Source organism: Strongylocentrotus purpuratus, unplaced genomic scaffold (assembly GCF_000002235.5).
Source record: "Strongylocentrotus purpuratus isolate Spur 01 unplaced genomic scaffold, Spur_5.0 spur5_scaffold_6, whole genome shotgun sequence".
Taxonomy (NCBI): Eukaryota; Metazoa; Echinodermata; class Echinoidea; order Camarodonta; family Strongylocentrotidae; genus Strongylocentrotus; species Strongylocentrotus purpuratus.
Genome location: NW_022145612.1, coordinates 16694910 through 16710622, shown reverse-complemented (window position 1 = coordinate 16710622; position 15713 = coordinate 16694910). Strand labels below are relative to the sequence as shown.

Here is a 15713-nt window from a genome sequence, read left to right as displayed (position 1 = left end):
TCGACACCTCTTTAACGTCATCATTCGAAAGATGCGACTCGGTTTCGAACCTTGTTCAGAGTCAAAAGTATTTAAAGAGAGCCGACTTTATCGCTAGACCAACTCACAAGAGCAGATTCAAGGAAATATATTTTCTTAATAAAGGGGCTTACGACACAATGTATAGGGAATGTGAATCCTTGCTTTAAATGTACAAAGAATATAATTCCCTTTCATTCATATGAACATTGTTTCCTAGTCATAAATCAAAAATTGAAGTATGTAGATGTGAAGGGGTGTCCCCTCCCTAAAAACATCAAGAATTGTAGTAATTTTCTAAAACAGTATAAACCACCAGCTGCTATAATATATATATATTTTATAAATATGGATCAAAGTATACACTGCACATACTAAAAGCGGGACATTTTCTTCATTATTGATGGGCACGTTTCAATGAGGAAGGGGCACTCTGTCATCGAGAGGTTGGCACTTGTATTGAATTACAAAAATCTTCCCATGGCATGAAGATTAAACACAATGACGGGGGTCCTTATGGAAAAATAACTTCAAGTCTTACAAACAAAGTTTGCTTTTCTGTTTCTGCGTTGTTAGGGTGGCGATGCAAACTTTGAAACATTTTGCTTGTCTCATGTTTACACAATTTTAGTACAGTGAATTGACAACCGTAGAATCCTTCCTTTTGAGATCATTGGCATTGAAATATGATAATAAAGAACAAAGCATTGTACTTGTTTTTTAACGGTGCTTTGTTTCAGACCAACTACATGAAATGTTCAGTGTCACCGACCCACCGCTGTGATTTTCCTTTTTAACCCCCCCCCCTCCCGATTATGATCATGTTCTCTCTCTCAAGTTCATTACTCGACAATTCATTTTCGTTTCGTTTCGGCGGGGGTAAGCGGAAAATGATGTTAGGATATGTAAGCAAGTTAACTCTTTGACGACGTGGTACTGTTTGGTTTAGAATGAGAGGGACATCTTTAAAAACAATTTGGCAATTGTGACAAGTTTAATTTGGTAATTGTCCAAGTTTTATGCAGACATGACTCTGTAAATGGCATGTTTTGATAGTAGATAATGAGAATATAGAGATTATTCATAAATAGAATATGTGTATCGACAGCATGATTATTGAAAATTATTTTCACATATCAGTCATGATGCTTGAGAGAAGTGACTTGAAATAGTTTTTAATTTCACATTAATTTTTTTTTCTTCATTAACGTATAATATACTTTTATTCATAAGATTAAGTCAAATAGATTGAAGCGAGAGAAGCTATTTGAGTAGCGTATTTTTTCTCAGAAAGCTATCTCCTCCCTTTTTCTTCCAACCCTCGTCTCTGTCGTTTCTCTCGCTTTGTCTGTCTGTTTTTCCCTCCATCCCCTCCCTCCCCCTTTTCTCTCACACACTCTCTCTCTCTCTTTTCTATTTCTCTCTCTCTCTCGTTTATTTATCTATCTCTGTCTCTGTATGTATGTATCTCTGTCTCTCTGTCTCTCTCTCTCTCTCTCTCTCTCTCTCCCCCCTTCCCCTTCTCTCATTTCTCTGTCTGTCACTGCCCCCCCTCTCTCTCTCTCTCTCTCTCTGCCCTCCTATCTCTCTCTCTAGTTGTCTCCCTTTCTTCTTATATCTCCTGAACTCGACTTTCTTCTCTCTTTCTCTTTGACTGATATGGATTGACATGTCCTTAGTTTGAAGGATAAGAAACTAGACAATGATACAATTTTTTAAAATATTACTTCTTTCTTTGTCAAATATCATAATATAGCATTTACATAACAATATGTATCTTTTAGTCAGCGAATTTTAAATGATAACAAATTTATATCAAAATATTACGAAAACACGACAGTATTGTTGAATTAATTGTAAATGACATGTAGAAACTTGTATTTCATATTTACACAAATACAATAATAAACGTTACGCGGTGGCAGTGTAATACTTTAAAACCATGATATAAGATAATAACATTACAGCTTTCCTTCCCTTTCCTAAAATTCTTTCAGATTATCAATCCCAAGAATAAAAATGTACATGTTATGTAATCATTATCTATTTACTTCGCATCCTTGATTGATATTTTGTATCGATACATAGATGGGCTAATTATGTAGGTTTATAAGTAGGTTTCTTAAAAATTTTGTTTTTAAAATTATAATGGTGATTTTATCGTTTTACCTCATCTTTATAATCATGTAACTGCATAATCAAGCGTTTGTTTATCATATTTCAGCGATTTGAAGGCAAACTCTTGAGGTTTTAAGCTACATAAGCAAAATAGATCACAATAAAAAAACTTTGTTTGAATTACGTAGACTTACATTTGTTTTAATCTTGCGCAAACAGGTCTGGTTAAGTGATGGGACCCCAGGAGAGATACTGAGCTTAGTTGGTACATGGTAAAACGAAGAATTTATTAGGCCCAAGTAAAAAGTCACTGGTTAAATTTTTAAAACATGCTACAACATCTACGAATGTAGTGTGGTGTGGAGGTTTAAAAGTGCGGTTTTCTGCAATTTTGGAAAGAGCGAAGCAAGCGATTTTCCCCTTCATTTACAGTGCCTTCCCCCTGCGGTAAATTATGCTTCTTTATCTTCATATTTTAATGCAATTTGTTAGGAGAATTATGGAAGAAACATGCTAGATATTAATAATGCTGAGAGACCAGCTCGCTGACCAAATTTGAAATGACGCAGGCTCGGTAACGGGCATTTTCAGAATTCTCTTTTCTTCCTTAACATTACCATGTTTATGTCTTTCTTCTATATGATGAACAATTTCCCCCTATATAATCATAAGTTCGAATGATTTAAACAGGCAGCTATTTTTTATTATCCTCTTGGCTTCTTGGCTAACAATTGTTTCCTCTGAGGTTCCAGTTAAATTAAGTACTGACAAAAATATTATTAGTACAAACATTCACATAAACCAATTTCAGCGACCTCTATATCGAATATGCAGTAATGTATGTCAGTACTGCTACATGATATCGAATATGATTTTAACCACAGCTATGCATTTCTAGCAATTTGACAATCATAATTCATTTATACAAGGATAAGAAAAAAATTTAAGAATAAGTCAAGCGATTCAAAATTCATAAACAAACTGTATGGAATATATGCGCCAAAGCTTTTGACTCCTTCGTCAAATGACAATTTTTCTTTGTGAGATCATGATTGTATCCTCACTTCAGATTCCATTGATTTTTAGTAATGATAGTTTGATACTCCGGAGGTGGCGACCTACTTTCATTAAGGTGCAGATATCCGTTATTATCAATCTTGTTTGACGTCACAGGATCTGGCGTTGTTACGTCATTAGATGGCGCTCGTACAGGTGGAGCTTGGTAATAATTGACTTCACATTGAGGTTTTCCTGTGCTCGTTGATGACGATGGCTTGTCGAGTTCGTCGAGCATCGGAACCTCGTAGCCGCCATTAATATCGACTATTTCGGCATAATCGCTTTCTTCCTTTCCCCCGTTGCATTCTGCATAGTGATCTGCGATGTATCGGGATAAGAAACACAAAACAAGATTTAGTCAAATCAATATCTACATTTATTAACTGTCGAGAAACAATGTCATGGAAATTTTTCAGGATTACCCCTCTTCGGGAATACGATTTTAAATGTTGATATTACTTTCCATTACCATCACCGCAATAATTGCTAAATTTAAGCCATATAGTTCTTTGTCTCTCCTTAAAAGAAAATGTTATATGCAGATGGTCATAATATCCCAATCTAATACACTCGCTTCGAGGAACAACACAATTGACATCACAGGAAGTAAAGGCAGGGAACATCTTCACCATTCTTCTTTTTCTTCTAGGCTTACTTCTTCTTTGGCATTCTCTCTATTGATAAACCGTTTTCGCTGATAGCATTGCAAGCTTATAATTAACTTACGAGTGAGTTTGACGACACCCTCCGCTCCGATAGTCGATTTTCTGCGACACCTGAAAATAAACAAGGATGATGTTTCAGATGAGATTACTGGACGTCTATAATATGACTGGTGTTTACATTGTTTTCAACACAGAAGAAAAAGAAACTTATATCATTATATACACATATACATCGAAATGCACTATATTAATCATGGCCTTGAATATCAGTCAGAAATAAAGGAGAGAGCATGATATCTGTCCTTATGTAAAAGAATCAAGAAACATGTGTATTATTCGAAACGGTCATCCATCAGGGCTTGTATAGAGTATTCATTGCCATGCGGTAATCAGCAGATTTTCTATACATTAACATGCATCTAAAATAACCCAATCAAGAGTTCAAAAAGAAATTACGTATCTCCGAATCTGCACAATTCTATCTGTGGGTTGCCTTTATAGGTCTTTTTTTCCCTCTGAGACTAAGAGAAGAAGGAACATTTAATTACAAATAGCATCAACAAACTACCTGGACATACAATCCGCATGAGAAGTATTACTTTGAAATTTTGCCATGTCTCCAAGACAATTTATGTGACTTACGGGTGTTTTAATGCGATCACGACTAAGAGACCGACAACGAGAGCAAGAAGGATACAGACGATGAGTGGTATGATGAACGATGTCATTGGCGGTGAGCCTTTATCGCTGGGTACGGCATATGATCTGGATACCAGCGTGGAAGGCATTGGACTAGTAGTAGTAGTCACTGCAGCTGGATGCATACCTGTCATGCCTGTCGTTGTAGGAGAAGGTTCAGGTGCGCCCTGGCCTGTGGACATATACACACATTTATATTAATGATAGTGTCAGTAAATACAAGTTGCAGGACTCCGTCGCTCTAACAGTGTAATACTACAATCTCTGCTAAGGAATTGGTGGGATTTCTCAATTTCTTTCTGCCATGTCCAGTAACTACACCTGGGTCGAGAGAGGCCTACTATGAGGTCATGAGCCCCAGTGTAAGGATTAACACTCTCGACCCCTGTACACTGAGAGTCTACTGGAAAAGCCTGTTCCTACATGAATAATTAAATAGCTATGAAATATTAAGAATTAAAGTGTATACATTAAAAATTATGAAATGATTATATTTTGGGAGCAATAGTGTTACCTGGACATTCCCCTGTGTATGGATCACACGCTGACTGGTCAAGACAGTTACATGGCTGGCTACATGATAGGCCCCAGAAGCTTGGGGGACAGTGCTCGGTACATCTATTTAAAAAGGTAGAATAGATGGATCATGATGATAATTAAAAAAATAATAATACAAATACATTTATATTGCGCGTAACAAACTGAAGCCTCTCTATGTGTTGAAAGGTTTAAAGGTAAATACAACAATACAACAAGACATATCACCCTTTTCAAACAGACATCTCACTGTTATATTTCCTTTTCTTTTCTTTTTACTCCCTTGTTCTCAATTTTCGCAAATTAATTTGAATGGGTGTACACGTGTCCTATACGTCTCTCTTTTCGAAGCTTCCAAGAAGTGAAAATGCTTCACTTGGATTTTACAGCTTTTCCCTTCATCATAATACCACTGTTATTAAACTTTATGAGAATAATTATGAATATAATATGTTTTACCTAACTTTATCACCTAGTAAAATGCAGACAAATATCAGAGAAAATGAAAAAAATTGAACTTGAAAATACTAAATTTCGATTTCGTCTTACCTTGGGCCATAATACCCGATCGGGCACGTTAGACAGGCGCCCCCTACGGCGTCACATCCTCCAACCATAGGGCAGTTACATCTGAGATCACAGTCCTGTCCGAAGAAACCTTCCTCGCAGGGATTCTCACAGAACATCCCAGAGTAGCCCTGCTGACAGAGACAAGAACCATCCTCCCAGCTACAGAGGCCATCATTCTCACATTGACACACCTCGTCACAGAAGGTCCCGTGTCTGTTGGATGGACAGGGCTCAGTGCAGTAACGACCTTGCCATCCTGGTGCACAAAAGCAATGACCTGGACATCCAAGAGGTCATCAAGAACGAAAAGAAAATGTCGTTAAATGCGTCCTAATGTCATCCTTGTTCACAGTTGGTTTAAGATACACACGGTAATGTTTACTTTTACATTTATGAATTTATTAGCGTAGCCACATGGGTGAAGGATGTAGCCCCCCATCTTTGCTTTGAATGTTGGATGTCTGTTGATACATGAAAGTTTGTAACAAACCAATCATCTTTACAGTCTGATCAAGGAGTAGCATCCACGTCACATACATAATCCATCTTTCAACTACGAGACCATTCAACATCTTCAATTTTTCGACAGGCTCGCCCAAAATGCCACAATTTGTACCAATTGTTGCTTACTTACAAGCATTTATGCTTTCTTAGCAGTCAGGTAATATAACCACTACCACCACCACCACCACCACCACCACCACAACCACCACTTTTTGTTATCCCTGAAACACATGCGGCGTTAATTGCTGACTGCTGATTGCATCACCGGCCGGCGCGGTCCCAGAATGGCCAATAAAGAGCGACAAAAATTGAATGAAAAATGAACAGTGCTAATAATTTTTCTGTCATTTGCATGAGTGGCACAAGACTAATCATGCAATCAAAATGAACCCTCGCATGCCACGGAAATTACAGCAAATAAGATATCTTCTTGGACAGTGGAAACTGTGCTGTGGTCACACCTTTCGGGATTTGATAGAAGAAGTTACCAAGGTTTGCGCGGAGTTTACCTGTAGGATCATAAGAGGCGCCGTTGCTGCAAGAATCGCTTTCCATGTAGCACCTTTTTCCCACACACCCGATGTTGCATGAATCACCCTCCCATCCGTAATCACACAAGCAATGGCCGTTAGAGGGATGGCACACTCCGCCATTTGCACACACAGTTAGGCATTGGAGAGTACAGTTTGAGCTGTATGTGGCAGTTGTACACCTGTATGTTAAAAATGTAATTGGAGAGAGTTATACTGCATGCTACCAAAAGTTAATGTCATTGACTATAAAATGTATTACAAGGGATTCTGCCTTTTGAAAAATAGAATTCTCGCCATGGCATTACTGCCATATCAGTTGTATCACCAGTCTTTAATCTTAAACTCTCATTTTTGCAAGTAAAAACATTTGATGGCTTAATTATCTACTCATAAAATGCTCACATAGTGCGGTTCAATAATAATAATAATAATAATAATAATAATAATAATGATAAGTAGGAAATACAAAGGGTTTAACAAAAATAATGTTCTTATATATATTTTTTTTCATGATTGTTGAAATCGCAGAAGCATTTTTATTCGACTATATCACTGCTCGAAGCAGCCTGATATTCAAGTTCCTCACTTCTCTTGTCAAAAAAAATATCGACAGCGAGCTCAGGAAGTAACTTTAAGATAAAAAAGAGAAAAAATAATGAAACATTTGAAATAATAAATCAAGGTCATGAGTAACCTTTTAAATATAACAGCAGTAGAATTTAGATTGTTAAACGACTTTGGACTAGATACTATACCTTTCTTCGCAGTGATTCCCTGTCCAACCTACAGTACAGCTACACTCCCCAGTCAGGTGATCACATGTTCCATCATTAAGGCATTGACAGGACAGTGAGCAGTTACGACCATACCGCCCAGTAGGACAAGCTGAAATAGGGTAGGGAAGGAAGAAAAGATAAAGATGAATGAGAAAAAGGAGAACAGTGTATAAGGAAGAATAACCATAATAATGAGAAGAGGATGTTGAGATTTAGCTATGTTTGAGAAAACGAAATTTAAAAAAAGAGGTGTAGAGGGGAGAAATAGAAGAGGAGGAAGATAGAAGGATGATGATGTAAGAACAGCAAGAAAAGGAACAACAACCACTGTCTTGAGAATAAATATAAAAACCAAGTATGAATTTATGTTAAAGGTACTATGTCCCATTTGCAGGCGAAAAAAATGAAAAGGTAAAATTCCAACGGCATTTGAAAGATAATACTAATTTAGAACTTCCGTAAAAAAGGTGGGGCTTGAAAATATCTTCAAGTGGGAAAATAACGACTATTAGTTGTCAAATCGACTTAGGAGCTGTAGAGCCAATAAATAATATTCTTGATTTTCAGACCATTGTACCGAAAGGTCATACGTTTTATGCTGCGCAAAGATTAAATCCGTTTAATTTTGGCCATCACAAGAAGTGGGTTTTTGATGTAGACAAATGCTCATGTACCCTTTACAGCTCATCTTATGTATGTGATTACCAAAGAAGAAAAAAGCCAGTCACTCACTCAAAAGTGTCTGACAGTGAAGTCTAGCAAGTAAACGGGTTTCCTTGCATAATTTGAATACTAGGACACTGCTAACGTTTAAATTTCACAGATAGGACATACATGACATATTCATAATTCCTGCAAAGTTCTACAGAATTTGAGGTTGGCTGCAAAAGGGACATAGTACCTTTAAATAAAAAGTAGGCCTATCTGACTCATAGTGTAAAAGTTCTATCAACATATTTGGTACATTAGTTGCTATTAAATATTAGGAATTCAGACAAAATTGCTCAAAATAAATTAACAGAGTTTGAAAGAACACGATACACAAAGTAAAGAAAAGTAAAGTCAAGAAGTTTCTTGACCTCAATCATTGTTTTTTTCTTTTAAGAAATGTTCATATCAACGATATCATTTTATTCGTTTTATTTATTGCATGTAGAATCAAAATATTTGAAAATGAACGGTAATCTGAACAGACTTTTTCCCCTTTTTTCTGGAAAAATGTCAAACTGGACACATTGCGAGGAATCGCAACTTTCCTTATTTGTCTTTATCTTTGAAATCTTTTTTTAGGAAACTTTGCTTCCTTATTTTGTAAAGATCGCACTTACGAGAACAAATATCTCCCTCTTGAATCCACCCATCACAGCACGAATTAGTGGTTGTCGTCAAGTACAGTTCACTGAAGCTTATTCTGCCATTCCTTCAAAAGCGAAATTACAATTTTAAAACATTTGACCTGAAAATCATTATGGGTTAGATCCTGTACTGTTGTGAAGGCTGTAGAATCACCATGTCGCTATACTGTCATGATATGAATAGACCACAAACATGCATGCTGCTTTAATTTAGATTTATTTGTTCTTACCATTTACCTAGCTTTAATATTACCCTATTAAACATTTCTCTCTAATACACATATTCGAATGTATGGATGTTCTTTTCTGGGAACCTAGTGACGAGTTTTTATATTAACCTATTGTTAATTAATGAACTACAATACTTGGAATCCAGTCTACATGCATTATGTATTGCTATGTCGGGCAATCCTCGGGCAATCTTTAAATCTGTAAAGAACAACCTTTGTTTAAAAGTATGCATACATTATGAAGATGTTAGTACACTGGAATATTAAGTGTGGGTTTAGATCAACATAATCAAATACATGGTGTAATCCTGAAAAAAAATTATCTACAATTCATGATCAAGGTTTTACAAAATTATGTGAGAACTTAGTCTTCAGGTAGGTAGGTAGGATTTGACCAATCTGTGTTAGCATGGTAACAATATGTCCTAAAATCCGCAGTATACAAGGTCTTCAAATTGTTAGGCAAATTATTAACCCTAAAAAAAAAACCCACACATTTCTTCTTTTTGTAATTTGTCTAATAGGTCACCGATCGTTACCGACGTAAGCAAGATTAATAGAGATATGGACAGCATTATTTCGTTCTTTATTGTTGTTACGATTATCATCATAATACATCAACAAAATTAATGTTTTTAAAAAAAATGGAATATACTAACCTAGCGGCTTGACATGCGGCAATCGTAAAGCCTAACTCCTCACAGTTCAAATCAAGAGCAGATGACGAATGAACCGAAGTGGATGGAACAAGGCTGCAAGAAAGATAAATAATATTTCAAATCGTTTGGATATTGGATAAACCGTGATCAAGCAAGAAATAGATGTGATATGCTGTCTTATCTTATGAGAGGAAAGCAGTGCTAAGCTCTTTGCAAAAGTGATGTTATTTCAATTTTGAAAGATTGAGAAGAGTTGCTATCCTTAATTTCATATATAACTCAGCTGATCTACAATACAACATTTTGTGATATAGATTCTGCCTACTGTATGTAAAAATGTTCTGCATAAAATAATGGCAAAATACAATCTAACATACTGATTGAAATATACCTAAACATATTAAAGCCTACATGAAAATTAAAATGACTGGATTGCCATACTCAGTACTTAGATCCTTTACTAGAATAACCCTGTTCTTATGAGAGATGCAGTAAAACTTAAGTATCAAACCGTTCTTCTTTACAGATGTAATAAATCACTAATAAGTTTTCGTTAAAATATTAATACATTTATATAAAATAAATGTATCCAAATTATGGTAAGAAGTCATGCACCTATTATGCGTATCCTTTTGATCAACTTATCAAAACATACGTAAAACTTCGAGTAAGTTATAAATATTTATTTTTAGTATGTACATGTATTTAACAAAACTCACTTTAGGTACTAATGACATGTTTCAGGGTTTACAATTTCATGTTTCCGTGTTTATAATACTCGTACACGGAAAATCAGATTATAAATAAGCGGGGATTATCAACTTAGCAACGAGAGGAAATACGGGGGTTTAAGTGATCTCAATAAATAAAAACATTACGGCAAATCGTGGTTGTTCACATAACCTAAGGCACTCAAGCTTTCTTTAATAATTGTTTCGAATTTCATGAATTTCATAAACCTACTCTTACTTACACAGGGTATGTGAAATATTGAAGTGTAATGTAATGAATTTATATTAACAACATGATATTAATGTATGATTAACGACATCATTAAAAGATTGCTGACATGATATTTTCGTAAATTGTTAAGTTGAATAGAATTCTAAATTTACTCCTATGGTTACCATTATAATTTTTTCAGGGGGGGGGGGGTGAGGTCATGTCGTATACATTGAGGTGAAACATTCATATCGCACATATTTTAAACTTTTTTGTTTGTTCGAGACCTACATCACAAAATTACAAACAAATGCTTTGAAAGTGTTACCATGTAGCTGTACGGTGTAAACAATCTACAATAATTACAAGTATGTACGTATGGAAGGCGTGATATTTACTGAAAAACACTAAAAGCAAATTTACTTGTTCTTCTTTCTAACATATCTATATTCAAAGTTTTTCGAGTTAAATAGAAGGGTAGTTCAAGGCTGATCTATTTCGTATTTCACTCAATAGCAACAGTATGAAATTATATGAACATTGACACCATGTATGAGCGGGAAGGCAATATTCTAAAAGTACAGGTGGTCAAATCAGCTTGTAATTAATATCATGATTGGTTTTCACACGAATCTCATTTTGGGAACAAGAGAGTTTAAAAACAGGAAAATAACTGACAAAAAAGAGAGCAAAATTAACCGACAATTTAGGTGGTTTGCGGCTAACAGAACCTTCAATCGTTACGGATATTTTGATGCGAATTCGTTTCTTACTTGACGTAACAACATCCTGTTTTGTAATATATCATTAAATTGACATGATCATTTAAATTCACCTCCATTGTTTAAAAAACTCTACCTCTTTATTGGGTAGATTATGTTTCCCATTTGGTTTCCCAAGCTATAATCCCAGATTAGGACTCTGTCTCAAAAGGATGTGGTCTCTTTACATATAACATGAAGTACATGAATTCTGCTATTAAAACAAAGATGCCGCAATGATTTGAATACAATCATATGCAGAGACTCACATGACTCAGTGAGACATAGTTAGAAAGTGGAGAGATCGTGAGATATATATTCTCTCCTGGACAATAGTAGACATGGTATATGCGTAATCTTCTCAAAGTATCGAATGGTCAAACGGAAACTTGAATTCGGCGGCTCAAAAACGGCAGACGTTGCTATATGAGTTCGCTAAACATTCCAACGGAATACTTTTGATTCCTTGTGTAGGCGTACAGATTACGTTTGTATTATCTTTCCATCGATACTCTGAAAAGTCAAGAAAATACAATTGTTTTAATTTTTCTATTTTGTATTATATTCTGTTGATAATTTGATTTCGAAGAACTGTTCAACCAGAAATAACACGGCCCCTTTAAGCTAAACCGCTGACAGTAAACTGATAGGTCAGCGGTATGGGTTTGCGGAAGGATGGTTGCTTCCGATTATCACGTTGAAAACATCGAGATTACATACTATAAAAGGATTTACTACTCAATATTAGCAGCTGAAGGTTATGTTTCTATAAGTGTGTGTTATAGACACATCAAGGCATACCTGTAATTATTTCTTTCTGGTAATGGATTTGTTCGTGTGTTTGTTGTTTGTCTTGTGAGGTTTTTTGAGAGAGAGGTTGTGAAAGTTGGTCATTAGGGTTTTAAATATCTCGAGACAAAAACAAAAAAGATTCACTAATTGATTGCTTCATTTCATTGATTGATAGGTTGGTTGAGTATTTCAGCCTACCCGAGAGAATTAGTCATTGAGCAATAATGATTTACTAAAGGCACTTGCTCATCGACTTGGTATCGAACCCGGGAGACGTCTGCTCTACCACTGAACCATCACGCCTCATTATCAAGTCCACGGCAATGGTGACCTGGTCAACCAATTATCATTCTAAAGATATGAACATTAAAATTATTGATACACAAAAGATATATACTACCATATCATCATGACCCCAGTTAGTGGAAATCGCTGTTTCCTATTCACCTGTTGCATGAACTGTTTGTTTACAAAAATAACAACAACTGAAGAGAAAACATTGAGGACAAATGTTGTTTACTTTATAATCAATTGAACGTTTTTGTAAGCTGCCAGTCTACATTTAATCACCATTGATATCATAATATTTGATGCCAGGACAAATGTAACAACAAAAGGGACTATAAATATATTTGATTTAGGGAGGGGAAACGGCGCAAACAACTAAAAAGGAGGTTCACATGGTCCATATTTTTGTTACCCTCATGGTTTCGATCTACCCGGATCGTGTTAAAAGGTCAAGTCAAGATCTCCATAGTAATGAAGACACAGGGGTCATACTGAGATTCATATTCTCCTCTTTCACTGTTTTGACATGACTGTAACATGATGCCTGCTCCTCGCAGCTGTCTGCCTGACTTCCATTTTCCTCCATTCTCATGCATTCCATGATGTACCGAATTCACGCATCATCCGTGAAACAATTTCTAAGATTATATACCAAGATTAACATTCACTTGAAGACGGAGTTGGGTTCATCCTTGGCTTACATTGTTGATTGATGGATACCTTATAATAATGTTAATACAATATCATAATCGTAACAAAAATCTTAACAACTTGAATTTGATACATCATGACAACCCCAGTCCCCTCCCCATTCAGGGGAACTTTTTTACAGGAGAGTTGTATACGTTACTCCCCCACACATTTAACTAAACATAAAAATTAACGGTGAAGACATGTATACAATCAAGTCGGGTTGGGTGTAATGACTTCTGGCTTGAAAAAAAATTAGTTGTTTTTCTTTTAAGAAGAGGGTAAGACACCCTTCCCAACAGAGAATAAAACAGTGTCCCTGTCAAAGCATTTACATCATTTTAGAGTATCACTACCCCCTTTTCATAAACTGGTCCCTGGTGGCCTTACCTTTGTGTGGTACAGACGTTGGAGCCAGTGAGAGGATACACAATAGACACGCACGTGATAAGAAAGATCAGGAAAGTGGGTTCCAAAAACGTCATGATGGTCCTTGGGAATTGTAGGCGACCGGAGGTGCAATAAATGTATAGCTTCACCTGAGTGATAGTTCATTGTTGTCCAAAATAAAAGAGAAAACGTGGAATATAACTTCGTGTTACGATGAAAGTATAGAACTTTTACAATTTTTTATTCCGAGCCTAGAAACTGTTGGTTGGTGCGCTATCCAGCTCAGGTAACTTTAAGCCTACTGTCAACCATATATACCCAAACATCTTAAAAATGTTAACGACGGAATGATCTATTAAGCCAGATACATGTCACAACATCTCTACAAGGAACATGATATGAAATTGGGTTCTATAGTAGAGCTACCTATATATTTTGGTACGCATTACCCACTCTATGAAGTTCCCATAGAATGTTGAATTACTTTGATGCCAATAGTTGCAATATGTAAAACATCTACTGCATTATATGTTTTGAATACATTCTGTAATTCATTCAGGCACAGAGACATATTATATACAACTAAGTAACTTGCAATAATGATGGATCTTCTAAAAGAACATAAGCTGATATACAGTGTATTAGTAAGGTGGAGATCGTTTCTGCTGGACAAGAATACATCGAATGCATGAACATTACATGGCATACACTGAAGCTTACTAATAAAACATGTTACAAACACGATTATCATAATAGCCGTGGGAAAGGAAAATGTATGTGTTCAACTTACGTGCAAAATGTGTCCTAATAAATCAAAAGTATTCCTTTGTAGTTTCACTTGAGCAAACTTTGTTTCTTCTCACTAACACCTTCATGTGGTACATCTCTAATGCAGTTATGACAATCGAGATTTCATCCTTGAGCTAGGAGTTTAACAACACTTCCAGGGTACACATATGTCATGCAATAATATAGAGATATGTCGGAAGTCGTGTCGTTAGTGCGAGCACCCCTCTGTTTCTCTCTCTGGCACAGATCTACAACGATGGCGATATGTTATTGACGGGCTGTCGGTTTTTATTTGCAATCGGTAGGGGGCGGCATGTGTATTTTCGTGAACATCCTCACATGTATGCATGCAATACTAAATACTTGTTATAAACGAGGCTTCGTGTGATAATATAGGTTCGATTTATCCACTTTTTATCTCATTTACATCACCAACTTCCGACGATACGCGTTTCCTTATTTACGAATGGATTATATGATAACGTCAAGTACAGTATACGCTTCAGCTGGAAAAAATGAAGAAATCTATGTTTTCTGTCTTTGTCAAATACTTAATATTTCAATCAAATTTACTTGTTCTGTAAAGAAAATATTCATTATAATAATTCAATTGACCATGGTAGTAATTTCTTCAACCTATTATGGAATGTTTTATGTAAGAACTTAGCACGGCAATGTAATCGTTCCCCTCCTTCATTGATACTCCTTCCCACTGGCATGGGTATCGCTAGAACACCCTAAATAGGGCTGGGGTCTCAATATTCTGACTCCCAAAAAGTACAAAAAGGGACAAATTAGCCCCCGGAGATCATGATAATAATCAATCCAATCAATTTATTAAAAAAAAACTTAATGGGGAATTAATACCCCTCATATCCCGTCTGGGGATGCCCCTACCACTTGTATTCCAAAGAAAATTAACAAGGTTTTCATAATAAAATTTCGCATTTCTTCGTGAAGTATAATTATGAATATTGATGGAGGATATTGTTGATGTTTTGTTTCATATGGTGGATGTGCTACTAATATAAAAATAAAATATAAGCACATCAAAAAAGTTATGCAGTTCAAGTTTTAGCGTTGATATCTCTTTTGTTAGTTTATTATCATCATTGACGTTGGTATGATCGCAAAACCTGTCTATTCCTCTTTACAATGATGCCCCATTTGTAATGATTACGTAACCATGAACTGTGCAGTACACTTGAATGGGGCCAAGTCAAAAGTAAAACGATGCAAAATGCACTGTTATTGTCATCAGTAAATTAGTCATTTGTTCAGAGAATGGATTATGTTTAGAAGGAATAACGATGCATTCTGCAATATTTTGTAGGAGTT

The 15713-nt window shown here is 35.8% G+C and overlaps 1 protein-coding gene across 1 annotated transcript; it reads right to left on the bottom strand.

The window, feature by feature from the left end:
- Window positions 1-1736: 1736 nt before the first annotated feature.
- Window positions 1737-13764, bottom strand: LOC115918319 (multiple epidermal growth factor-like domains protein 11). The gene is made up of 10 exons (XM_030973302.1): window positions 13587-13764; window positions 9724-9816; window positions 8808-8899; window positions 7459-7588; window positions 6680-6882; window positions 5646-5943; window positions 5074-5177; window positions 4503-4731; window positions 3922-3971; window positions 1737-3513 (listed from the first exon to the last, which is right to left on the bottom strand). The coding sequence occupies exons 1-10, from the start codon at window positions 13679-13681 to the stop codon at window positions 3197-3199; spliced, it is 1611 nt and encodes a 536-aa protein (XP_030829162.1). The 5' UTR covers window positions 13682-13764; the 3' UTR covers window positions 1737-3196.
- Between the last annotated feature and the right edge of the window lie 1949 nt (window positions 13765-15713).